Here is a 26782-nt window from a genome sequence, read left to right as displayed (position 1 = left end):
TCTTTTTGGGGTAAGACCTAATCTATGGGCATGTGAAGAGTGAGGGAAGGAGAAGGAATGGCCCCTTGGGCGGTGGGATGGATTGCCAAAGTGAAGAATTTCCTCTTGCCCCATGGCTGTTCCCCTTCCCCAAGAGCTAATCTGCAGAGGTTCCTCTTGCCTAACTTCTTCTTCCTACTGATCAGCTTTCCCCTTTCCAAAGCTGGGCTCGTAAGGCCCTTGTACCTCACATTTACCCAGCACAGACTTATCAACAGAAGGTAATTCCCCAACTCAGCATATATTTATTGAGCATTTTCTACATACCACTTTGTTGGTCCCTGGGAATATAAAGATGACAGATACAGCTCTCGTCCTCAAATAATTCACAATATTAAAGAAAACATAAACATTAACTATAATCAAAAGAGCTAAGTGCCCTTCTAGTAAATGATCAAAGTGTTCTGGGAGCACTAATGAGCAAAAAATAAATGCTGCTCCAGGAAGTCTGTACGTAACCAAGAATAAAGGGTTAATAATTAATAGGTCTCAGTACAACCCTTCTAATCCTCCAGCCACTGGACTGTCTCCTAGGCGTGCAGTTCCCCTCCACGTCAGTCCTCACCAATGTACAGCCTCTCGATTCTGTATGAGGATTGAACAAGATAGAATGTTTTTGGCTTTAGGCTGGGTGCAGTGATTCACACTTGTAATCTCAACACTTTGGGACTCTAAGGTGGGAGGATCACTTGAGGCCAGGAGTTTGAGACCAGCCTGGGCAGCATAGTGAGACCCCCATCTCTACAAATAATTTTGTAGAGGCATAGCAGTGCACACCTATAGTCCCAGCTACTCAGGAGCTGAGGCAGGAGGATCACTTGAGCCCAGGAGTTTGAGAGGTTCCAGTGAGCTATAATCATGCTGTTGCACTCCAGCCTGGGTGACAGAGTGAAACCCCCAACTCTAAAAAAAAAAGAAAAAAAAAGAAAGGCTGTGCGTGGTGGCTCACGCCTATAATCCTAGCACTCTGGGAGGCCGAGGCAGGAGGATCGTTTGAGCTCAGGAGTTCGAAACCAGCCTGAGCAAGAGTGAGACCCCATTTCTACTAAAAAAATAGAAAGAAATTAGCTGGACAACTGAAAAAATACATATCAAAAAAAAAATTAGTTAGGCGTGGTGGCACATGCCTGTAATCCCAGCTACTCGGGAGGCTGAGGCAGGAGGATCGCTTGAGCCCAGGAGTTTGAGGTTGCTGTGAGCTAGGCTGACGCCACGGCACTCATTCTAGCCTGGGCAACAGAGTGAGACTCTGTCTCAAAAAAAAAAAAAAAAAAATGTTTATGGCTTCAAGTAACAGAATACCTGACCAAAAGTTGTTTAAACTATAACATTTTATTAGTAGTAGTACCTTACATCATACATTATTGGAAGAAAATGCAGAAATGCAGAAGCAAAGCAGTTCTTAAGTTTGATAATGCAGGGGTGTGACAACATCTTCAAGAACCCAGGGCCTTTACATCTTTCAGCTCTGCCGTGCTCAGACTGTTCACTTTTGTCCTCAAGCGTGTCCTCTCGTGGTTGAGCGTAGCTGCCATAGCTCAGCACAGCACTCGCTTGTTCGATTCTTTCACAGGAAAAGAGAATGCTTTTCCTTATCGTATTAGGGAGGAAAACCACTTCCAGAAGTCCTCTGATCCCAGGTAGGTTTTTAGGTCTTAGGGTGTCACTTGTGTGTGTCTAAACTAATCCCTGGCAAGAGGAATGAATTGCCACAATTGGACTAGATTAATCAAGGCTCACCTTTCTGGGGCTAAAGAGGAACTTCTTTCTTTAGTACATGGAAGGGGAAGGGCAAACACTTAAGTTGAACTGGAACTTTTCTGTCCAAAAGACAGAAATGGGGGGGGTCTATGTAGGAGTATCACATAATATATTTTATTCTTGCTCTTTTAATTGCATTAGGAAAATTTGGTTTTCCAACAAAAGAGGACAGATATCAAGCCAGCTCTGATCTCCAAAGAATCTGATACTACAACTCCCTCCTTCGCTTCTCACTTTCTTTCCTAACCACCTGGGTTTATTGCAAGGCAGTGCGTTTTGCTGCTGCTCTTTTGATCAACAGGGCATTTTGACCCCAGCACTTGCTTCCTCTTGGCATCCAAAGTGATCAAGAGTAGGGAACAATTGAAGTTGAAATATTTAAGGTACAAATATGAGATAACACAGCAGGTCAGAAGTATCTGATGGGAGAATTACTCTCTATTTTTCCACAGAAAGTCATGTAAACTAACCACATTTTATCCCGTTCATAATGGCAACTAGTAGCAGAAACAGTCAACAAAAAATAAAACGGACAAAGTTTAAAAAAAAAAAAAAAACGGTAAAAATTAGATCTGCAGTTAATTAACCGAGGAAAGTAGGACTTGAAATAATCAATGGCCATAAAAACAGAATAAATAAGTAAATGAATAAACAAAAGGAAAATAAAACTCACGATGTCTAGAAGTTCCAATTTAATTTGACATGGACAAAAAGAATCTATTAATAACTAATGACTCAAATCTTTGTTGTCAAATTTCCAGGGGAAAAAATTACTCTTCATGGTAACAATTTCCTAAAAATGAGAAGGGTTTGACTGTATGAAAGAGAATCCAGAATGAAGGGGCCTCTCAGTCCTGCCTGGCAAGCCACCCCTATTTTTCCTGTTCTTCTCACTGGCCTGCACTCCTGGGGACCCACTCCAGGTATTGCCTCTCCTGGATCCCTCCAGCAACCCCTTCTCATGCTCATTCGCAGCTGAGGACCAGGCTTCTTGTTTTAATGAGAAAACTGAAACCATGAGAGGAGAACTTCACTTCTCACTAGCCCACCTGTGCACTCACCTGCATCGGTCCCTCCCAGGGGACAGATGAGCGCTGGGCTGCTGTCCATGCTAGGCATTCTGTTTCTGCACCGCCCCCTACCCTTCTGCTTGCCCCAAGGCAAGGCTCCAGCTGTTCCCCAGCCTGCCTCGACATCATATTTTCCATCCTTATTTGATCATAAACATGCTGTAATCTCTTACATTCTTGAAAAAAAAAAAAAAAGAATGAAAGAAAACATCTCCACCCACATCCCTGCCAATGTGCCACTCCTTTGCTCTGCTTTCTTCACTCCAGAACTCCTCAGAGAGTTCTCTGTTACTGCTGCTGGCAGCTCCTCTCCCTTTTTTTCTCTCTTAAACCCACTGCAGAAAGGGTTATCCCCACCACACCGCTCAAACTGCTCTGTTCTTGTTGAAGTCCCTAACCTCCTCCTCGGTGTTGCCAAATCCAAAGCTGGGCTCTCAACTCCGGGTCTCATGTGCCTGTCAATTGGGCATCCTTCTCTGCCTTCCCTCTGGCTCACCTCTCTCCTAGCTGTCCCTCTGCCTCCCTGTGGGCTGTTTCCCAACTCCTCGGAGCTCCTCCTCCTTTTTTGCATTAGACGATTTCATTCACTCCCATGGCCTTAAATACCATCTATAACCTGGCAACTCTCAAGTTTTATCTCTAGATCAGACTTGTCTCCTGAATACATGTATCCAGCTGCTTACTGGACATCTCCATTTGGATGTGATAGAGGCATCTTAGAATGACATCTCTCAAAACTCTTTGTCTCCCCAAAAACTCTTTGTCCCCCAAAGCCTATTTCTCCCTGAGTACATCTTGTCTCAGCAAACAGCAATTCCATTTTCGCAGTTGCTGGGGTCAATATCCACGCAATCCTGCCACCCCTAGCTTCACGTTCTTTCAGAGTTTGAGTATACCCAACATCTCTTCTACTACCACCCTGGTCCAAGACACCATCACTTTCACATAAAATATTGCAAAAATTTCCATATTGTTTCTTACCTCCCTAGGGTGTATTCTTTTTTTTTTTTTTTTTGAGACAGAGTCTCGCTTTGTTGCCCAGGCTAGAGTGAGTGCCGTGGCGTCAGCCTAGCTCACAGCAACCTCAAACTCCTGGGCTCCAGTGATCCTTCTGCCTCAGCCTCCCGGGTAGCTGGGACTACAGGCATGTGCCACCATGCCCGGCTAATTTTTTTATATATATATATCAGTTGGCCAATTAATTTCTTTCTATTTATAGTAGAGACGGGGTCTCGCTCTTGCTCAGGCTGGTTTTGAACTCCTGACCTTGAGCAATCCGCCCGCCTCGGCCTCCCAAGAGCTAGGATTACAGGCGTGAGCCACAGCGCCCGGCCGCTAGGGTGTATTCTTAACACAGCAGGCAAGGGGATTGTGGTGGGCAGAATTCTAAGGTGACCCCCAAGATTTCCTCCCCACCCCTCCTGTGTACAATCCCTGACATTGTGGATGTGGTTAGCGTTTGTTATAAAGCACAGTTGACTTTAAGAAAGAAAGAGTACCTGCTTGGGCCTGACTGAATCACAGGACAGGTAGTCAGGCATCCCACGCACGAGAAAGGTTTGATGCGCTGCTGCTAACCTGGAAGACAGAGGGTCCATGTGGCCAGGAGTGTGGTAGTCTCTAGGAGGTGAGAGCAGCCCCCGGCTTGCACTTAACAAGTACATGGGAACTTCAGTCTCAACCTCGAGGAACCAAATTCTGCCAACCTGTGTGAGCATGGAAGCAGATTTTTTCCCCCAGAGCCTCCAGGTGAAAAGTTGGTCCAGCCAAAACCTTGATCTTAACCTCATAATACTCTGAAGAGAGCACCCAACCATGCTCTGAGCTGATATATGAGTCCTGTGTTAAGCCACTGAATTTGCGGTGTTTTGTTGCATAGCAATATAAAGCTAATACCGTGATCATATTAAACCTAAGTCAAATAATGTCATCTGCTCAGACCCATTCAGTGGCTTCCCATCTCTCTCAGAGTAAAAACCACACACAGGCTGGGCACGGTGGCTCACGCATGTAATCCCAGCACTCTGGGAGGCTGAGGCGGGTGGATGGCTCAAGGTCAGGAGTTCAAAACCAGCCTGAGCAAGAGCAAGATCCTGTCTCTATTAAACATAGCAAGAAATTAATTGGCCAACTAAAAACATATATAGAAAATTTAGCCGGGCATGGTGGCGCATGCCTGTAGTCCCAGCTATTCGGGAGGCTGAGGTAGAAGAAGCCCAGGAGTTTGAGGTTGCTATGAGCTAGGCTGATGCCATGGCACTCTAGCCCAGGTAACAGAGTGAGACTCTGTGTGAAAAAAAAGGGGGGGGGAACCCCAACACCACACATACAATTGCCAACAAGGTCCTGAGATCTGAGTGCCACCACCTGTCTGAGCTCTTCAACTCTCCCTCCCTTTTCATTCACCTGCCTCAGAGGCTTTGTGCTGGCAGATCTGCTGGGAATACTCCTCCCTGGGATTGTGCATTGCTCACTCCCTCCCCTCCACCAGGTCTCTGCTCAAATGTCACCTTATCAGCTGGACTTCTTGACCAGCCTATTGAAAACAGCAACATCCCCAAACCTAACATTCCTCTTATTTCCTTGCTTTCTTTTCTCTGTGGCACTCATTACCACCTAACATATAGCATTTCCTACTGTGTGTTCATACGTCTCCTCCAGTTACAAAATGTAAGCTTCATGAGGGCAGGAGTTTTTCATGTTTTATTCACTGTTATATCTCTAGTGCCTAGAACATTGAGGAACACAGTGGTTGCTAAATAAATATCTGGTGAATTATAGGGATTATCTTAGAACTCAGGCAAGAAAAATATTGATTTATTTGTTTATTTATTTATGAGACAGAGTCTCACTCTGTTACCCTGGCTAGAGTGCCATGGTGTCAGCCCAGCTCACAGCAACCTCAAACTCCTAGGCTCAAGCGATTCTTCTGCTTTAGCCTCTTTAGTAGCCGGGACTACAGGCATGTGCCACCATGCCCCGCTAATTTTGTTTTTCTATATATTTTTAGTTGTCCAGCTGATTTCTTTCTATTTTTAGTAGAGATGGGGTCTCGCTCTTGCTCAGGCTGGTCTTGAACTCCTGAGCTCAAATGATTGGCCTTCCTTGGCCTCCCAGAGTGCTAGGATTATAGGCATGAGCCACCTGCCAGGCCAAAAAAAGTAATCTTGATGAACACTTTTTAATGTGGCTGTAATTCTCATTAAAATGCTTATGTTCATAAATATGGGGTCAAACCATCCAGTACTACCATAGATCACACGCACCTACTATTTGTAAAGTACAGTGCTAGCAGTTTTTGATAAAGATAGGATGCATTCCTCCTCTTGTTTTATTTATAGTCTAGCTAAGAAAAGATCAATCAGATTAAGTACTTAAATGATATAAAATGACTTGATTAATTGGCAAAAATACATGTTACAGGAAATAAGCATTTTAATAAGAGAAGGAGGGAGACCGGAGTACGGGATAGATCAAGAGGCACGAGGAAGGGCAATGAGAAAGTGGAGCCCACAGGTGCAGGCTGTTTATTCAAGAAGTCTGTCTAGATGGCTTGAGAAGGCAGCCGGGTCAGGGATCGCTTTAAGATAGGTGCTCCCACGGCATGCTTAAGGACAGAGCAGCAGGGAGCAGTGAAAAGACACTAGAGAAGGAAAAGATGAGCTGAGAACAAAATCCCTTGAGGGTGAGGAAGACAGGGCTCTGAGGCACAGGGTGGGGGAGAATGGGCAGGAAGGAAGCCCATCTTTTCCTCTGAGTTTTAAAGAAAAGGTTAGACAATGGTAGTGGGGACAGATCCCCAGAAATGACGAGCCTGGTAGAAAATAAGCCCCTTATGGCTTTTACTATAAAGGAGGAATCATTGAAGCTTTTTGTTGGGTAATTTCATACTGTTTTCAAAATGTGCACTGCAGGGCCTGAGTTATTTAGCATTGCGTAATGTTTAAAATCCGGGAAATATTTTTTTAAAAAAAAAAAAAAAAGGAAGAAAAGAAACCTGGATTAAATCATACAAAGTTATTTCTTTTGAGTTTAAGGGAAAGACGATGAAGGTTATTGGATATAGCACAGAAAAGAGAACAAGCATGAGATAACTTTCTTACCAGAAAGTCACAGAGTTGCCACCCTTAATACAGTCCAGAGGGAAAATTCTAGAGTGCTTAGAGAGAACTTGTGCTCGTTTGATTTTTGGAGCGCTAGAAAAATTAAGTTTCACCTAACCCAAGTCCAAATGACACTACTGATGGCCTATTTAAATTGTTGCAAACATTGAATTCAGACACTTCTGTAAAGCCTAATTGACCTCCACCAACTCACGAAACTGCCAGCACAGCATTTACTATGTATAATCCACTGCCCCAAAGATTCAGAGAGGCTTAGAGGAGTGGTTGTAACCACAAGCTTTGGAGCCATATTGTCTGGTTCAAATGTGGCTTTGGTGCATAGTAATTATGGGACTTTACTCCAGTTACTGGCTATGCCTGCCTGTGCCTCAGTCTCCTTATCTGTAAAATGGAGACGAAAATAAGAGGAATAAATTAGTTAATAAATGTATTTAATGGACTGGGCATGGTGGCTCACACCTGTAATCCTAGCACTTTGGGAGCCTGAGGCGGGAGGATTTCTTGAGGTCAGGAGTTCAGAGTGAGGCCCTGTCTCTACAAAAGATAGAAAAATTAGCCGGGCATGGTGGCATATGCCTGTTGTCCCAGGTACTTGGGAGGCTGAGGCAGGAGGATTGCTTCAGCTCAGGAGTTTGAGGCTGCAGTGAGCTATGATCACACCACTGCACTCTAGCTGGGGTGACAGAGTGAGACTGTCCAAAAAAAAAAAAAAAAAAAAAGTATTCCATGCCTAAAACAGCCCAGTGCACTGAAGAACTCTATAAAAAATGTGTAATCATTATTCTTCATATGTTTTTACCTTTTTTTTCCTTCTTAACAGCCCCACAGGCACATAGTGTAATAACATTCGCCCTACACTCCTGAGTGTTTTGCCTGGTGAATACCAGGAAAAGGAAAATTTCTATAGCAGTTTTGTTTTCCAAATATTGTTTTTCCTTATATCGTGGATGACAAAATGCTTGTCACAAACAGTAGCCTTGTTGATTACACTTATATATCTTTCTGGAAAATTCTTCAATGAGTCATTACTAGAGCTTTCAGTTTCCCTTAATGCTAATGTTCTCTAATCAGTTTTCTTTCCAACACAAGCTGATCTTTCTTAGCTTGTATTATTATTATTATTTTTTTTTTAATTTTTTTGAGGCAGAGTGTCACTCTGTTGCCCGGGTTAGAGTGCTGTGGCATCAGCCTAGCTCACAGCAACCTCAAACTCCTGGACTCAAGCGATCCTTCTGCCTCAGCCTCCTGAGTAGCTGGGACTACAGGCATGCGCCACCATGCCCAGCTAATTTTTTCTGTGTATTTTTAGTTGGCTAATTAATTTCTTTCTATTTTTAGTAGAGATGGGCTCTCACTCTTGCTCAGGCTGGTTTCGAACTCCTGACTTTCAGTGATCCACCCTCCATGGCCTCCCAGAGCCACTGGGCTCGGCCTCTTTAGCTTGTATTATAATTACCTTCCGCTGATGTCTCACTACAACTACTTTAAGTATTTGTCCAGAGAAAGTAGCCCTTGGCTAAGACAGTTTGCATGTTTCATGGGTCTGTGTGTCATTTAGCCATATGGTTAAGAATTTTCCACCTCTCAAGTGCTTCTTATCACCACAGTTACATTGGATTACATCACCTTGGAATACAGTCAATTTCGTGGGGCATATAAACTCTGTAAATATTAGTTTGGGCCGTTATTGGAATGGCCTTGTTTATTTTGAGAAGCATCTTATCAAAGGGAGAGAGGGACTATAATTAGGGGAAAAAAAGCAATTTTATTTCAAAAGGGAACAAAGCAGTCCTGCTGCTGTGTTAACTGCTGGCTTCCTGTGTGGCCTCTGGACTCTGCCCTGGCGGAAGGCAAGCCAGGAAGTGGCACCTGGGTCTAGTTCCGGCAGCCCCTCCAGCCTTGTATTTCTTCACCAGTGTCTTGACATGAAGATGTCCACCTTGACCCACATATTGAGACATGAATATTCTGTCCACTTGCACTTTTCTGCTGCATTTATTTGAGTCTTATGCTGATATTGTTTCAAGGCAATTGCAGTTTCAATCTCAACATCTGTCTTTCAAAACCAATTTTCAGAGCAGGTTTCTTTGTTTTGTTTTGTTTTTTCTTTCTTTTCTTAATGTTGTTCACAATTTTGAGGAATGTCTAGATGAGGTTGTCAAACTGCAGACAGGGCTGGCCACCTGTTTTTGTAAATAAAGTTTTATGGGCAGGATGCAGTGGCTCACGTCTGTAATCCTAGCACTCTGGGAGGCCGCAGAGGGTGGATCACTCAAGGTCAGGAGTTCGAAATCAGCCTGAGCAAGAGCAAGACCTCGTCTCTACTATAAATGGAAAGAAATTAATTGGCCAACTAATATATATGAAAAACATTAGCCGGGCATGGTGGCGCATGCCTGTAGTCCCAGCTACTCGGGAGGCTGAAGCAGTAGGATCGCTTGAGCCCAGGAGTTTGAGGTTGCTGTGAGCTAGGCTGACTCCAGGGCACTCACTCTAGCCTGGGCAACAAAGGGAGACTCTGTCTCAAAAAAAAAAAAAGTTTTAGGGGAACAGGGCCACGCCCAGTCACTTATACATTGTCTATGGCAGCTTTCGGGCAACAATGGCAGTCTTGAGTTGTTGCCACTGAGACCAGAGACCATGAGTCCTACAAAGTCTAAACTATTTACCATCCGACCATTTCAGAAAAATGTTGCCAACCCCAGGGCTAAATATTGTATTCTTACAGCTTACAGAGACTTTATTTGCAGGTAAGATGAGTAAGTCTTTATATCAGTTAGGGCACAGTGACCCATATAGAAATCACACTAGGTATTTCAGCAGAGGAATTTAATATGAAAATTGGTTATTATCCAGATAAAGGAACAACAGAGGAATTGTGAGGTGTCTCCAGGCCAGTAACTGCAAGAAAGAACCACCTCTAGAGCTTGGCAACAAAGAGAAAAAAAAGAGACTGAAGGGCTGGGCTCAAAACTCTAGGATGTGTCAGGCACTGGGCTGCTTCTAGTACCTCTGAGAGGCACGAGGAAGGAGGTTTGGGATATTACAAAGGAAGCTGGGCAGGTGCTCCTGCTGGGTGCATGCTGGCAGGCTCAGCAAGAGGAGGGGAGTCCCTTCTCTTCTATTGCCATCCAATTTTTCCTATTTTTCCCTGTTACTGGAACCCAATAGGAATCCTGCAGATGAAGGAGTGTTGGAAATAGAGCTGTAGATCCCCTTTCCAGCATTTCTGAGAAAAGAAGGGTGTATTTAGAGTTGAAAGACAGTAGGTAAATGGCTGGCACATGCTTACAGAAGGAAACTGACCTAACAGTGACCAGTGGCAGGCGGGAACCCAAGAGTCCTGTCCCGGTTCTGGCTAGGCCTGTCTGGCCAAGCTCACTGCTCTTCCTATACCACAGCCAGCTGGAGTTCACATACTGATGTTTGAGCTGTTGGTTCTTATTTTTGTATTGTCTTGCTTTTATCTTTTCATTCAACAAGTACTTATTGAGCGCCAGGCGCTGTTCCGGGCTGTAGTGATACAATAGTAAACAAACTCACTGAGGGATGGTCATGCTGGAAACTCAGACTTGTGGAGGGAGGTGGGGCAAGGGCATTTATTGAAACCTTAAAATCTGTACCCCCATAATATGCTGAAATAAAAAAAAAACATAATTAAAAAAAATGAAAACAAACAAACAAACAAACCCAGTGCCCTCGTGGAGCTTACATCCACTCAAGGGAGGCAGGCAATGAAAAAGATAAGTAAGAAAAATCTATAGTGTGTTGGTTGGTATCACTGCTAAGGAAAAATAAATAAAGGTGGAAAGGGCAATAGAGAATGCCATGGGGGAAAGGGCTGCAGTGCTAGTCCAGGGAAGAAATGCAACATTTAAATAGAGACCTGAAGGAGGTGAGGGAGAAAACCTGGGGCATATCTGGGGGGAAGAATATTCCAGGCAGAGGGTATAGCCAGTGCAAAGTCCCCGAGGCAGGAGTGAGCCTGGTAGGTCTGAGGAACTTCTGGGGGCCAGTGTGGATGGAGTAGAATGCTAACTGAGGAGGAGAAGGTGAGGTTAGTGCCATGACAGACTATTCCATTAAGGTTTTTCCTTTTTTCCAAACCGTTGCTATTCTGTGAAATGTGCATTGTATTATTTGGTTGGCCTTTGAGGGTGAATATTTGAAATTACTGTGATTACCTCCCTAAGGGAAGTATGGTCATCTGATATTGATCCTAAGGTAGATGTTTAGAGTATGCAGTCCCAACATAATACAGCCTCCAGGTCAGGGGTAATGCATTTATCAGATGTCCCTGGATGGTTCTCTTGTGGGGAAGGTAAATCTGCCGATTGTGATGATAATCTAATGCCTCCTGTGTGTAGTATTCAGGGAAACATCACTCTCACACAGTCTCTAATTCCGTGAAGTTCAATGTTTCCCTTCATAGTAGGAACCTCTGGCTCCTATTATGGACGCTATGGATGGTGTTAGCTGTGTCAAAGGGAGAGAGTGACACTCACTAGCACTTGGCAAATGATTAGGTTGCACTTATCCCAGATGTTTTCTCAATATAACGGTCTCATGCTGTCTTACTAGGATCATTTTTTATTATGAATATAGTGAAATTTAAGTGGCTACTATTTTATCGCAGCTAAATTCTTGATGTTACTGTTAGCTGCTCCAGGGAGAGATGCTTTTTAATTCATCTTCGTATTCTGATTGCCTAGCACATGCTTGGAACAAAACAATAATGCATAGTGTAACATATCCAGAGGGCTTCCTAAATTCTATGTCCTGAGCTAAGCATATTACATGTATTATCACATTTCATCATTATAAATCCCTATGGGCTAAATAACACTATATCTCATTTTATAAATTAAAAAATTGAGGCTTTAAAAGGTTGTCTTAGTTTGTTTGTGCTGCTATAACAACAAAGCATAGACTAGGTGATTTATAAACAACAGAAATTTATTTTCTCACAGTTCTGGAGGATGGGAAGTCCAATATCAAGGTGCCGGCATTCAGTGTCTGTTCTGCCTCACATGGCAGAAGAGCGGAAAGGAAAGGCCTATGTTAGTTGCCTCCAGCCCCTTTTTAAGGTACTAATCCAAGCTGAGCACAGTGGTGTGTGCTTGTAGTCCCAGCTACTCAGGAGGTTGAGATGGAGGTTGAGGACTACTTAAGCCCAGGAGGAAGTTCGAGCTTACAGTGAGCTATAATTTTGCCACTGCACTCCAGTCTGGGCAACAGAGCAAGACCCTGTCTCAAAAACAGAGAAGAAACTACTCCATTCATGAGCACAGAGCTCTTATGACTTAATCACTCCCCCAAAGGCTCCACCTCTTAATATCGCCACAATAGTGATTAAGTTTTAACACCTGAATTTTGGGGAACATTCAGCCCATAGCATTCCACCCCTGGGGCCTTAGGAAAATTACCCCCCCCAAATTTAGGGGGGCCTTAGGAAAATTACCCCCCCAAATTTGGGGGGCCTTAGGAAAAGGCCCCCCAAATTTATGTTTTTCTTGTATGCAAAATACATTCATTCCAACCTAAGAGCCTCAAAAGTCCTAACTGGTTCTAGCATCGAATCAAAGTGTAAAGTCCAGAGTCTCATCTAATCAGATGGCAGGGAGACTCAAGGTATGATTCATCCTGAGGCAGATTGCGCTCCAGCTGTGAACCTATGAGATCAAACAAGTTATGTGCTTCCAAAATACTATGGTGGAACAGGCATAGGATAGACATTCCCATTCCAAAAGGGAGAAATAGCAAGAAGAAAGGGTTAACAGGTTCCAATAAGTCCAAACTCTAGCAAGGCAAAAAACATGAAATCTTGAGGCTTGAGAATAATCTTTGGCTCCATGCCCCACCTCCAGACACACTGGGGTGGGGCTTGGGCTCCAGAGGCCCCAGAGGACCCCTTCCCACCATGGCTTTGCCAGGCACAGCCCACAGTGCAGCTCTTGTGGGTTGGAGTCTGGTGTCTGTGGCTCTCCCAGGCTGGCATTGCATGTTGGTGGCTCTACAGTTCTGAGGTCTCAAGGGTGACCCTGTCCCCACAGTTCCACTAAACATTGCCCTACTGGGGACACTTGGCAGTGGCCCCACCCCTGTGGTAGTTTTCTGCCTGGGCCACAAGGCTCTCTGAGGCCTCCTTTGTAATCGAGGTGGAGGTAGCCATGCCTCCACAGCCTCCACAGCTCATGTGCCCCCTGCTCCTGCAGAGTCAGCACCAGGGGGGTGCTGCAAAGGGTCACAGTCTGTACCTTCTGGAGTGACAGTCAGGCCAGCTTGAGCCACATATGGGCCAGTCCAGGAGTGCTGAGCCAGAATGTAGGGAGAGAGACTTGAGGTGATGCAGGTTCCATGGGTGCCCAAGGCCCCTCTTTTGACATAGGTCTGTCCCCTAGGCCTTGGCGCTCTGGGCCTGTGATGGGAGAAGCAGCACCAGTAATCTCTGAAATGCCTTCAGCATCATTCTTCCCTTGCCTTGATGAGTAGCATCTGGCTTCCTTCTGTCCATAATGATCTCCTTATTAAACGGTTACTTGGCCTTACCCTTGGCATTCTCCCTGAACCTGACCTTTCAGTCTTCACGACCTGCCAGGCTCTAAATCTTTAAGGTCTACTTCCCTTTTAATTGTAAATTTTGTCTGTAATTAGTTTCTCTCTTCTCACATTTTACTATAGGAAATCAGGAGAAGCCATGCAGCACCCTGAACACTTTGCTTAGAGAATTCTTCTGCCAAACCCCCTAGTTCATTGCTCTTAAATTCTGCCTTTCACAAATGAATGGACTCAATTGAGCCAAGTTCATTGCTAAGCTTTTTCTAGCATGCACTTCAAAACTGTTCCATCCTCTGTCCATTACCTCATTCCACATTTCCAAAGCCACTTCCATATTTTTAGGTATTTGTTACAGCAACACTCCATTTCTCTAGTACCAGTTCTGTCTTAGTCCTCTTGTGGCACTACAACAAAATACCTGCGATTGGGTAGTTTATAAAGAACAGAAACTTATTTCCCACAGTTCTGGAGGCTGAGAAGTACAAAGTCAACGTGAAGGCAGGTAAATGTCTGGTGAGGGTCTGTTCCACGTATGGGATCTTCTCTCTCAGCAGCATCCTCACCTGGTAGAAGGTAGAGGGACAAAAAGGCCTAAGCCAGTTCCCTCCAGCCCTTTTATTTATTATTTTTATTTTATTTTATTTTATTTTATTTTATTTGAGACAGAGTCTCACTCTGTTGCCTGGGCTAGAGTGCCGTGGCGTCAACCTAGCTCACAGCAACCTCAAACTCCTAGGCTCAAGCAATCCTATTGCCTCAGCCTCCCAAATAGCTGGGACTACAGGCACACGCCACCATGCCCAGCTAATCTTTTCTATATATTTTTAGTTGTCCGACTAATTTCTTTCTATTTTGAGTAGAGACAGGGTCTTGCTCTTGCTGAGGCTGGTCTTGAACTCCAGATCTCGAGTGATCCGCCCGCCTCAGCCTCCCAGAGTGCTAGGATCACAGGGGTGAGCCCTATGCCCGGCAACACTCCAGCCCTTTTATGAGGCACTAATCATTTCCCTAAAGGCTCCACCTCTTAATACCACCACAGTGGGGATTAAACTTGGACACGAATTTTGGAGGAGACACTATCATTCAAACCATAGCAAAGGTTCTATAATTTTCCTAAGGCCCCAAGTCAAGAGTTGGATCTGGGTTCAAATTCTGACACTCTGATTTCAAAGCCCCCAGTTACTCAACCCTTAACTGGGTATTTGTCGAATCAATGGAAACGGGTGGCAGCCTGCACATGCCACTGATAATACAGCTACAGGACATGAGAAGACTTTCAGTAAATTCCTTCTTCTGCCTTCTTTATTTTTCTTCCTCTGTCCCTATGTCAAGGCTGCTATTTTGCTAGAGCAAATTTTGAAGTTAACACTCATTTTATTTCTTTATATTCATCGTAGATATAAGCGTCAATATGGAATGTTAACTGATTACCATATGGAACACAGGAACTCTATAACCAGATATCTCTTTTGCCTGTTTTTAACAACTTTATGCATGTATGAGCTGTAAAGAGCACATTTCTTTTTATATGTATTTCATTAGCCATTTATTTACCAAAACAGTTTATCCTTGTGAAGTGGAAATATTATATATCAGAGTTTAATACAGGCAAAAAATATTTATTATGAATGGATATAAAAGTATTTAAAATATCGTGCAATCACATAGTAACGATTGATCAAAGCAAGAATATCCTATGCATTAACATTACTCTTTTATTTGGGTCTTATCATTCTGGAATTACTTTTATTTAGAATGATTCCGATCCTACAGCAAGTTCATTAAGATGCCGTAACACTTTCATAACAGTTAATTAATTAATTAACAAATAATTAATTTAGTAGAGACCAAGTCTTACTATGTTGTCCAGGCTGCTGTTGAACTCCTGGCCTTGAGCAATCCCAAAGTTTCAGGGTTACAAGAGTGAGCCACCACTCCTGGCTCAATAAGAATTTATTATTATGTTGATCCTTATTTATTTATTTATTTAATTTTTTTTTTTTTTTGAGACAAAGTCTCACTCTGTTGCCCAGGCTAGAGTGCCATGGCATCAGCCTAGCTCACAGCAACCTCAAACTCCTGGTCTCAAAAGATCCTCTTGCCCCAGCCTCCCAGGTGGCTGGGACTACAGGCAGGCACCACTGTGCCTGGCTAATTTTTGGCTATTTTTAGTTGTTTGGCTAATTTCTTTCTCTTTATAGTAGAGACGGATTCTCACTCTTGCTCAGGCTGGTCTCGAACTCCTAAGCTCAAACGATCCTCCTGCTTCGGCCTCCCAGAGTGCTGGGATTACAGGCATGAGCCACCGCACCTGACCTATGTTGATCTTTTTTAAGTGCTGCTATTCTACCTTTTTATCTGATAAAAATAGCATTTTCATATAGTTCAACCTAATAGTTGCTATAGCCAAAGAGGTAAAGTACAGAGTTGCTAACCTTTTTTAAAAAATTATTTTTAAATTAAATAAGATTTAAATCTAAGAGTTTCTATATAAGCTGATGGGTAACATATGATTAAATGCTTTACTTGGCTGCACAGTGCTTTGAACGGATAAGTCAAATGAACGACGTGAGCCAGGCCACACCAAGAAAATCACACAAGCAGCCAGAGACCGTCATCTGTTGCTGTAGCAATGCCCTGTCAGCGAGCAAATAGACAAGGAAGAAGAAACGTGAGCGTGTCCTATAAGGGTTTGACAAAATAGATTGTAACTTGGCAGCAGACTATGAACTTGCTAAAGGTCAAAACCTGGACTTGGCACTCGTATCTCACAGAACTCGCTTATCTAGATGTTTTAAAACTGTCTTCCAATGTGCCCTGCTTATCGAATGGCAAGACAAAAAACAAGGAACATTTGTTTCTCTGCTTGCTCCCATGTAGCTGTGCGGCTCTGGGACTGGGTAGCTAACATATGGAAACTGGGTTGCAGGGTTGCTGTAAAGCAGCTGAGTGAGCCCAGCACAAGCCAAGGTGGCCCTGGGCCTTGCAGGGATGTCCCGGGCTGTAGCAAGAGTGTGGCATCAGTGCTGAGATCTGGAACATCAGCAGATCTACCCAATTCACAGGGGGCCATCATGAGCAGAAGGGAGCCAGAAAGTGGTGGAGGTGGTGGGTTTAGAAAAGCTGGTGGCTCGTGAGAGAATGAACCCAGGAAGGCCTGAGGAGGGCAGGAGAGGGAAGTGCTCAGTGGGGAGCACATATGAGCGTGAAGGGCAGCCCACCTGGCAGCAGATGATATCAGGGGAATTTTGCCTCAATTATTTTAGCATTCTGACATAAGTGTGTTTCCCTGAAAAACCTGGATAGATACCTTTAAGTGAGAGAGCATTTAAATGAGATAGCACTATATGCAATCTATTATAAGTATTCAGTTAATTCCCTTCTTATAAAATCAAGAGTCAATGACAGATGTTCTATGTTGATATGTCTGTTTTATTATATATACATGTATGTGTTGTTTTATTATATATACATGTATGTGTTGTTTTATTATATGTACATGTATGTGTGTTTCTATATTTCTATCTGTATCTGTGAGTTTATGTAGACATCTACCTCAGCAGACAATATTAGAATTGTGTCTATAACAGTCTATACCTCTAATTACACTAATTTGGTAATGTGTTTTGTGTCCATTTTAGACTAATAGCGCTAGATAACTGGGTATATTCTCCTCAGTAGTGTTTTTCAAATAGTACTTCTTCTTAACTATGTGATATATGACAGAATGGTTGGATGAATAACCAAGCATTCTCAAATAATTGAGAACACTTTGTGAACAGATCCAGATTTGTAGCTACTATTCTCAATATGATTTTCAAATAATATTTTCTGTAGCACAGGGCTTTAACTTTTTGTTTGTAGGTTGGCAATCAGGGCTGAGTTTGCCCACTTGCCATATTTCTACTGACAAACATGAATATCTTACTAACTTTCAGGAATGAAATGCAGAACTAAATTGAAAAAAAAAAAAACCAGTGTTTTAAAATCTCTTTAACCTATTAAAAAACTAAATTTTAGTAACATCTATCAAAAAGTAATAAAGTGTAATGTAGCAATTTTATACCTTGAAATGGAAGGTTTTATAGGCAGATATATTAATAATACACGTCTACTACAAGATCTGAAGAAATAAAATCTTAACATTTTTAAAAGAACATTTCCTATAAAAGAATTACCTTCCCTTAGGCTGTGAAAAACTGACAAGGGAAGATGCTGCTGGCTTCTCAATCCCCAAAAGAGTAAGAACTGCAGTTATAGGAATGTTAGGTAGTGGCTGATTGAGTGAATGAATGTTGGGTATGTGTGGGAAAAGTAGAGGACTTCAAAGAACACTTTAAGCTCTTTGCCATCAGTAGATAGGCTTTGAGATTGGGGAAGAGGAATCACACTGGTTTGATTATGCTTCTAGAATGATGTCCTATATCAATGAGCAAAAACTTGATGTGTGTATGTTCCTACTTTGGCATTGAACTGTGCTAGGTGCTGAAGGTTGATGCAAAAAAACCCCAAAAACCAAACAAACAAGTCCTTGTCTTCAAAGAGTACATGGCCTAGCCAAGGACACCATGCAGATAGGCATGGAAAAATAGCTGTCAACACAAGTCATTAAATGACAAGAGCCAAATGAGTAGTGTGGGGGCAAAAGTCAGGGAGGGTCAAACTGAAGTCTTCATGAGAATGGTGGAAGTCAGAGGGTGGCAATCGTGACAGCCAGGGAAGTAGGGAAGACCTTGCAGAGAAATGGCTCAGGATGGGGAGCAGAGGTGGAAAAGCCCTAAAAGATCTCCCGGGCGCAGTGGGCAGATCATCAGACTGGATGATGTAGGGAGAGAGTGGAAGAGAGTCCCGTGCCAGATTGTGGAGCGCTGCTAGGAGTTTCAGGCTAACAACTTTGACTCTTCCTGTAGGCAATGGGGAAATACTGAAACCTTTAGAGCAGGTGTCCTCAAACTACAGCCCATGGACCACATGAAGGTGTTCTTGCCTATTTGTGCTTTTACTTCAAAGTAAGATATATGCAGTGTGCATAGGAATTTGTTCATAGTTTTTTTTAAAACTATACTCCTGCCCTCCAATGGTCTGAAGGACAGTGAACTGGCCCCCTGTTTAAAAAGTTTGAGGACCCTTGAAGGAAGTGATCACCAGGATGAGAGTAGAGTTTTAGAAAAGTCATTCGAGTGGTGGTGCAGAGGAGGAATTGGAATGGGAGAACTTGGTGGCAGGGCTACCTGGAAAAAAGATTTCCCAGGAAGAATCAATGGGGTCATTAGATAGGAGTGGTGAGAAAAGAGAGAGAGACATCAAAAATGATTTTCAGACTTTGAATTTGGGTCACCAGTAGCAGAATATAGAACCACACAAATTCCACCAAGTTCAAGGAAAACAAATGATAGGAACAAAGATCCATGAATTGGTGATCAGCATGTCTTTAAGGTCTCTAAGGAGCAAGAGGGCTTGAAGTTGACCTCAAGGATTCAGTAAAGGTTGATCTAACCCCATGCCATTCACTATAGTAGTCCCTGGCCACATGCCACATGTAGCCATGGACTTGCAATGTGCCTAGTCTAAATGAGATATGCTGTAAGTGTAAACTACATACCAGATTTCAAAGAGTTAGTATGAAAAAAGGAAAGTGAAAGATGTCATTAATAACATTTAAATATTGGTCACATGTTGATACTATTTTAGATATATTAGACTAAATAAAATATGCTATGAAAATTAATTTCACCTTAATTTTCAAAAAATATGACTATTAGAAAATGTACTCATATTTCTATTAGACATTGCTGATCTAGACCTTCACAGTGAAGCTCGCTAATATAACACCAATATAACACAGTGAAACAGACACACACGCTTTAAAGTTAAAAGCATTTTTATTCCATCCATCCAGTCTGAAGTCTCTCAAAATGTGTCTTGCACTTTGTGACACATTTCTGCATTTTGTGAGCAGGGTATATTGTAGAGATCCATTTGTTTATTTTATCCAAAACTTAGGTTATTACATCTTACTGAACATTTGGCTCTTTTTTCAACCAGCAGATGATGCTACAGCTGACAGTCGCAGAACTTACACTCTAACTGATTACTTAAAAAATACTTTAAGACTGAAGTCATACTCCTTACGGTGGGTTTCAGGTAAGAATTTTTTTTGTAGGGGGCAGATTTTTTTGCTTAAGTCCATTTTAGTTAAGTCGCATTGTGGGGCACTTATATGGCTCTGAGAAGATATAATTCCTTTTTTAAAAAACTCTGTGGAGAGTATTTTTTTTTTTTCTGGTTAAGGGTTCAAAGGGAGAGAAGACAGACAGAAACCCAAGTATTTCTTTGACTTGTACTATAAAAAGTTAAAAGTGAGTTGAATCCTTGACAATAATGGAAAAATGAATGAATGCTCATGTAATATTGATCATTCATGTTTTCCCAACTTAGAAATGCCTATTTAGTACTTGTGTGAACTTAAATCTTAAATTTTATTTCATAATTTTCAGCTTATGAAGATGTTTAGTAGCAACTTGAAATATTGATCTGGTTGTTTTCTCTCTTTAGATCATGAATATCTCTACAAACAAGAAAATAATATCTTGCTAGTCAATGCTGAATATGGAAACCACTCCATGTTTTTGGAGAACAGTACATTTGTATGTTTAATCGCTTAATTAATTCATGCATTAAAGTCTGGGGATTTTTTTTTTCACTGCCTTTCGAATCATGAGTACTATCATTTCTCATCCTGTTGGACTCTCTCTGCAGCATATGGCACAGTGGATCTTTCTCTCCTTCTTGAAATGCTCCCTGCCTTGGCTACTTTTTAGTCTCCTTTGATGATTCCTCCTCCTGTGCCCATATTTTTAAATGTAAGTGCTCCCTGGGCTCTGTCTTCAAATACCGGCCTCTCACCTGCTTTGCATGCTCTCCTCTGGTAACTTTCATGCACTTCCACGGCATCAGCACTCTCCTCTCTGGCCTTGATTCTCATATACACACACTTACTGTAACACTAGCCCCCCTACCCCCAGATCCACACTTCAATTGCCAGTAGCCTGCCGGCTGGCCTGCAGGCATTTTAAACTCAGAATTCCAAGCAAAATTGCTAATCTCCCCTTTACTGTCCCAGCAAACTGAAAGCATCTTATTTCTCTTCCTGAGTTCCCAATCTTGGTAAATAGTCACTTAATTCTCCTCCTAGTCACTTAAGCTAGAAACCTGGGAATCATCCTTGACATCTCTGTCAAGCCCTGTAATTAAGCTACTCAACAAACCCTCTGCAAGTGGGGTGTGCCACAGATTTCCATTTCCACTGTGCAGTCCTGGCTCCACCGTCCTTTAACCTTGCAGTCGTGAGAGCTCTCACTTGTGTCCCTATCTGCATTCTGTAGACCCTACCACTGCTCTGCCCACGCCCAGGTGGTTGCCACCCCTTTGCTCTTTTCAGCTACTGTGAAAAGAGTTTCAGCTACTGTGTCACCAGAGATTCTCTGTCAAAGATAGATACGACTGGACTGTATCACTTCCACATGCAAAAGTGGGTCATAGTTCCACATCTAATATAATACTTAGGCCTCAGCTATTTTTCTAATTTGGTGTCCTCCCACCTTCCACTGTGTCTGACACCCCCCATACTTCAGATTACACATAACCCCTAAACATTCTTCAGGCATGCATGCCCCTTCCCACACCTGGGGTTTGCTCATGCTGCCCCCCCTATTGAGAGAGTTCTCTCTCCTTTCCTCAGCCTTCCCCTCACAGCCATCTTTCCTCGGTTATGATTAATCCATCCCTTTCTGGCTAACACTGATTGCCACTCAGTTTGCATCATGGTCGTTTGTGTGGGTGGACATGCCATTGCTCAGATGGGGTCCAGAACAGTCCCTCTATGTGGTAAGTGCTCAATCATGGCCGCTAAATTGAATTAGTCAATTTTTCTTTTTTCTTCTCAATTGACAGGATGAGTTTGGACATTCTATAAATGACTATTCAGTATCTCCTGATGGGCAGTTTATTCTCTTAGAATACAACTATGTGAAGGTAAAAGAAATGCTTTCTCACTGTTACATTTAAAGAGTCTTAGAGTGTGGTACTTTATAACTGATTTCAAGTGGATATTTAAGATTGACATCTAAGTAATATAATAGGCACTAAAAGCTCCTCAATTCAGAATCAAAGAGTCATTCTCATTCATGAAAGACAAGCTCAACCAATGTTTTAAAAGAAATTCATTTTTAATGCTTTCAAATAATAAAAAGCATAGTTATATTCTATTATAGATACTAAGCCAATGAAAATTTATAATAGGAATTTGTCATATAATTTAAAAGTAAGTTAACATGTCTGACTTATCCATCCACTGATACAACCCCTTATTTCCTTTGTCTTAGCTTTACATATAGTAAGACTCTCAATAAGTATTTGCTTTAAAAAGAGTCAAACTTGTGCCAGGCACGGTGGCTCACACCTGTAATCCTAGCACTCTGGGAAGACGAGGTGTGCGGATCATTTGAGCTCAGGAATTCAAGACCAGCCTGAGCAAGAGCGAGACCCCATTTCTACTAAAAATAGAAAGAAATTAATTGGCCAACTAAAAATATATAGAAAAAATTAGCCGGGCATAGTGGCACATGCCTGTAGTCCCGGCTACTTGGGAGGCTGAGGCAGGAGGATCGCTTGAGCCCGGGAGTTTGAGGTTGCTGTGAGCTAGGCTGATGCCATGGCATGCTAGCCTGGGCAGCAGAGTGAGACTCTGTCTCAAAAAAAAGGGGTCAAATTTGCCATCCTCCAGAAGAGATTCTGCAAGATGGCCCACACCACCTCCTGACCTTCAGGTCCTTCCCTGTACAAGCCATTGTAAGGGGCGAACCTCAGCACCGTGACAAAGCTTCTTACGAGAGTGCTCAGCTTCCTCCAGTGGCCTGGCCCAACACCGAAGTCTTGCACATTCAGGAAAGGTTACAGCTTAATCACACATCCTCCTCATGTTTAGTATGCAAACCGCCAGGAACTTTAACAGCAGCTTTTTGGTTATTCATGGATTTGACAACGGTTGCCAAGTATAGGAAGTTTTGAGACATGTAGGGAAGCTTAGAAACTAAGGGCATACAAACTAAGAGACACTCTGGATTGAAATCAAAATGCAAAGCGGGGACTCCTACCCCTGACCTTTTTTTTTCCCCCAGGGCAAATAGCATTGTGGTGCCTTATCTCACACACCAACACTGCTGTACTCAGGCCAAGAAAACCATTCCCTGCTCCATTTATCATCTCGGGATGGCAACTCTCAATGATAATATTTACCCTGGATTCCCTGTGCTGGGCTCTATTTCCTGGACAGAAGACTCTGACTGTGTTCTGCTAAACTTGTCAACTCTAAGCAAATCAGAATCCTATGCCAGCTTTAACATATCTGTTGCCAGTTAATGCATTATTGTTTGTTTAAGCCAGTGCTTCTTATTGCTACCTATAGAATAAATTCACTTGAGGAACTTTTAAGGATTCCCAGTATCCAGGTTCAATCCCCAGATCAATAAATGGAAAACTCTGGGGTAAAGCCAGCAACCAGGGAGACAACCACAGAGTTGTCCATTTTCAAGACTAACATATGAGGGTAAGGTAGAAACAGAAAGGTAATACTAGCTCAACTTACTCTCTGGCCTGGTTCAACAGTGCTGTTTGATGTGTACTAATGGATACATTTCACTGGTAGACCTTAGTTGGACAGTCACCATTAGCGATTTGTATTTGTTGTGTCACCACAGTTTACTCATTTATTTAACTACTTTTGCTGTATTCACTCTGTCCCCTTTCCCCTGCAATCCATACTTCAGGCAATAACCAAAGTGCTCCTTTTAAATCCTAAACTAGCTTTTGCCATACCTGTGCTTAAGCCCTGCAGTGGCTACCCATCACACTCAGACTCAAACACCAAATCTAACTGTGGAGTCCATGGGGCGGTGTGATTGGAGCCCAGTCTGCTCAGCCGAATGCATCTCCTAGCCCCCTCTCCTGCAGACACCATGCTTGGCCAGTACTTCTTGGCCCACCTGCACTGTAGGATTACTTGGGGAGGTTTTAAGAAAACACAGATGTCTGTGGTCTACCCCAAAGCACCTAAGTCAGTAAAAGCTATGGGGGGTGCCCAGACCCCGATAGAGTTAAGGGCTCCCAAGTGATTCCATGATCTACAGTTGAGATCCTTTAAGTGAACAGCTCTTTCCTTGTCTCAAGCATCGCCTTCATTCCCATGTAATAAAGGGCCACAGCACTTGTTACCGCTTCCTCCTAGAACCCTCTTCCCATCATGTGGCTCTTCCTTTATGTTAACCTTTATGTTATGTCCTGGCTTTGCTGGAGCACTTTATCTATCATGGCCCTTTGCCCCCCTGTTCCACCTGCACCCCATAAATCACTCTCTCTCACATTAGCCCATTTTAGCTTCTTCACAACATTTTGTGATATTTTGCTATCTACTTCTTTGCCTATTTATTGCCTGCCTTATTTAGCACCAGTTTCCCCATGTTTTCATCACTGCTGCACTTCCAGCCCCTAGGATAGGGCCACATAGCGGATGCTCAACAAATACTCATTCAATGAATACACATTTTATTATAAAGCAGAAAATTATAAGGTTATTGAGCATAGGGAACTATATCTTCTATTTCCTTTTTTTTACTTCCTAGAGTATCTAGTGTAATTTCTGTATAGCATAAATGTTTTGGTTAAGCAAATCTCAAGAAACATATCCAGAAGAAAGAAAAGTATAATTTTATTACATTTCCTTGGAGGTCCACTGTCCAGTGTTTTTGAGATCCTATTACACGGCCTCTCCATGACTGAGTTAGCACATCCAGAATGATCAATTATTACTTCTGAGTTGTGGCTAGAAAGAAATAAATTGGTGAGTGAGTGAATACATGTATAAATGAATAAGCACCATACAGTTGGGCATGGATGTTCTCCTAGCATCTCTGCCCTTTGCTTAATGCTCTGGAGATAATGATAATATTTATATCATCTGTTCCTTGTTAACAATGTTCCAAAATCATACTGCGCATTTCCCATGCATTCTCATGGGAACACCCAGAGATTGTTGCTATGATTATGCCCATTTTCCCAAAAATGAAAACTGAAGCTTAGAAAGAAACTTGCCTCATATTACACAGTGGAGACTTGAATTCAGGTTAGAAGACTCCAAAGCTTGTGCTCTTAAACGTGATCTTTCCTACCTTTGCACTTGAACTTCTCTTTGCTACATTGCTCTTTTACCCATTCTCCATCATCCTCTACCACTAAACTCAGCCCAAGAATCACCTTTTGCATAAGCCTCTCTCCCTCCTCAAGACCTAATTTATGATTCCTACCTCTCCCCACCCACCTCCATTATATCTCTTGGCACATCCTACTGTGATTCTTTTATTATAGTTTATTTGTCCATATTCCCCATTCAATTATGAGCTGCTCACCGGGAGGGAACCTGTGTTATCCAGTAATGTCTGGTAGATGATAGCTGCCATATTCATAGACTAAGAGAATGATGAGTCTGTTTTAAAAAAGTGAAGTGAACATACCAAACATCTTGGATTTCCTTTTACAAGCCGTGATGGTTTGTCATCCTGAAATGACCTCACCCCTTCTTAATATTTTTAGCCTGTACAACACCTTTTGGTAGTAGCAAGTGTATGCTCAAGGTTGCCCAGAAACAGGCATAGAGTATGTCAAAATGCTGGGAGTTCACGACTCTCCCACGACTCTCCCAAAAAGTCGAGTCCCGGGCAGGAACATCACAAGAGATTGGAAATAAAGGAGACAAAGTATAGATTAAAGTGATGTGGAAATCAGGGGTCCTCCATTATTCTTGTGAGCCAGGAGGCCACGAATGGAGTCCCGCATCAATATTTATTCTTTCAGCAAACAATTATTATCAGTCACCAGTTTACATGTACATATCATGAGTTTAAGTTTTGAGGTCTCCCAAGGTAACAATAAATTAGCTAAGTATACACAAGTTAAAGATAAAATCGTGAGTCAGCAGTAAAGCATATATTCCAAATGGGAACAAAGTGACCACGTACTTCTTTCTACTTTCTCTAGTTCCTTATTTACTGAGATGTGAGCTCAGGAGAGAGAGAGAGAGGAACATTGCCTCAGGTTTAGAATAGCAACTGCTCTTATCTTCTGGGCTGACATCCTTTGATCATTCTCTCTGCCTTTGGATTACAAGCCCAGTCCGTTTGCAGACATCCCTAATCTGTGCAATGTCCCCCTCAGGGTTGAGCAGGTTTTGCTCAGTGAACTGACATATCCACAGGTTGTTCTTTGGCAAAGTCCTGTCCCACTCCTGGGATTCTCGTGTCTTGACCCTAATTCTCAACATCAAAATAATCCAGGGTTCAGGAAAGGACTGTATGACTTGCAAAAGTAGAAACAAACAATACATATTTGTTGACATGAGAGCATAATAGGATAAGAAATGCAAGTAGTTAAGGTTAGGCAGTCTGGTTTTCTGTCTCAGCTCTGCTATCACGTCACTGGGTGTCCTTAGGCTACGTGTTTCATCTATCTCATCCTAATTGGTACAATCTGAATTTTTTTTATTTGGTTTATTTCTTGAACCTACTATGTGGCTCACATCAAGCCAGACTTTGGGTATCCACAGATGAATAAGACACAATTTTCTACCTCTAAGAGTATGGTAGGGAAGACAGATATATATATATATATATATATATATATATATATATATATATATGCATGCAATTTCTTTTAAAATATCTCTAATTTATGCATGCATCCACATTCAGACATAATTTTTCATAAATGCAAATATGTGGTCATTTACATACTTTTTAAGTCTTATTTTTTCCCCTTTTCACTTGGCTCCCTAGTATATGGATATACTAATGTATATCTCTCTGTATTTCATATTTTTCTCCTTGTTCATATAGCTCTATGAAAATATATAGGGTTCTTTTTAGTTATTGCATGGTCTATAAAAATTGAATCCTATTTTATATACTTTTCTGTAAATTACACTTCTCATTCAATGATACTATGTGGAACTCCTTCTAAGTCATCTGGTAGAGATCTAATTCTTTATTTTTAATAATAGAACTTTATGTTTTAGAGCAGCTATAGGTTTATAAAAAATAAGTAGAGGGTTCCCATATACTCCCTCATCCTCCCTCAGTTTCACCTGTTATTAATGTCTTGCATTGTGTGCTATATTTGTTA

The 26782-nt window shown here is 42.2% G+C and overlaps 1 protein-coding gene across 4 annotated transcripts in view; it reads left to right on the top strand.

Annotated features, from left to right (window-relative positions):
- Positions 1-26782, top strand: part of DPP4 (dipeptidyl peptidase 4) — an 83533-nt gene that overhangs the window by 7905 nt on the left and 48846 nt on the right. The window contains exons 2-5 of one of the 4 annotated variants that reach the window (XM_076005603.1): positions 19598-19696; positions 20108-20199; positions 20312-20415; positions 21506-21586. In XM_076005603.1, coding sequence (XP_075861718.1) covers positions 20383-20415; positions 21506-21586 — 114 coding nt within the window. In that variant the 5' untranslated portion in view covers positions 19598-19696; positions 20108-20199; positions 20312-20382. Of the gene's footprint in view, positions 1-16090; positions 16224-19597; positions 19697-20107; positions 20200-20311; positions 20416-21505; positions 21587-26782 lie in introns of all 4 variants that reach the window. The other 3 variants (XM_076005605.1, XM_020288496.2, XM_012735717.3) reach the window with 3 other exon arrangements.

The sequence above is a fragment of the Microcebus murinus genome, chromosome 8 (assembly GCF_040939455.1).
Source record: "Microcebus murinus isolate Inina chromosome 8, M.murinus_Inina_mat1.0, whole genome shotgun sequence".
Taxonomy (NCBI): Eukaryota; Metazoa; Chordata; class Mammalia; order Primates; family Cheirogaleidae; genus Microcebus; species Microcebus murinus.
Note: the sequence above shows the minus strand (reverse complement) of the source record. Positions and strands in the feature narration are given on the sequence as shown.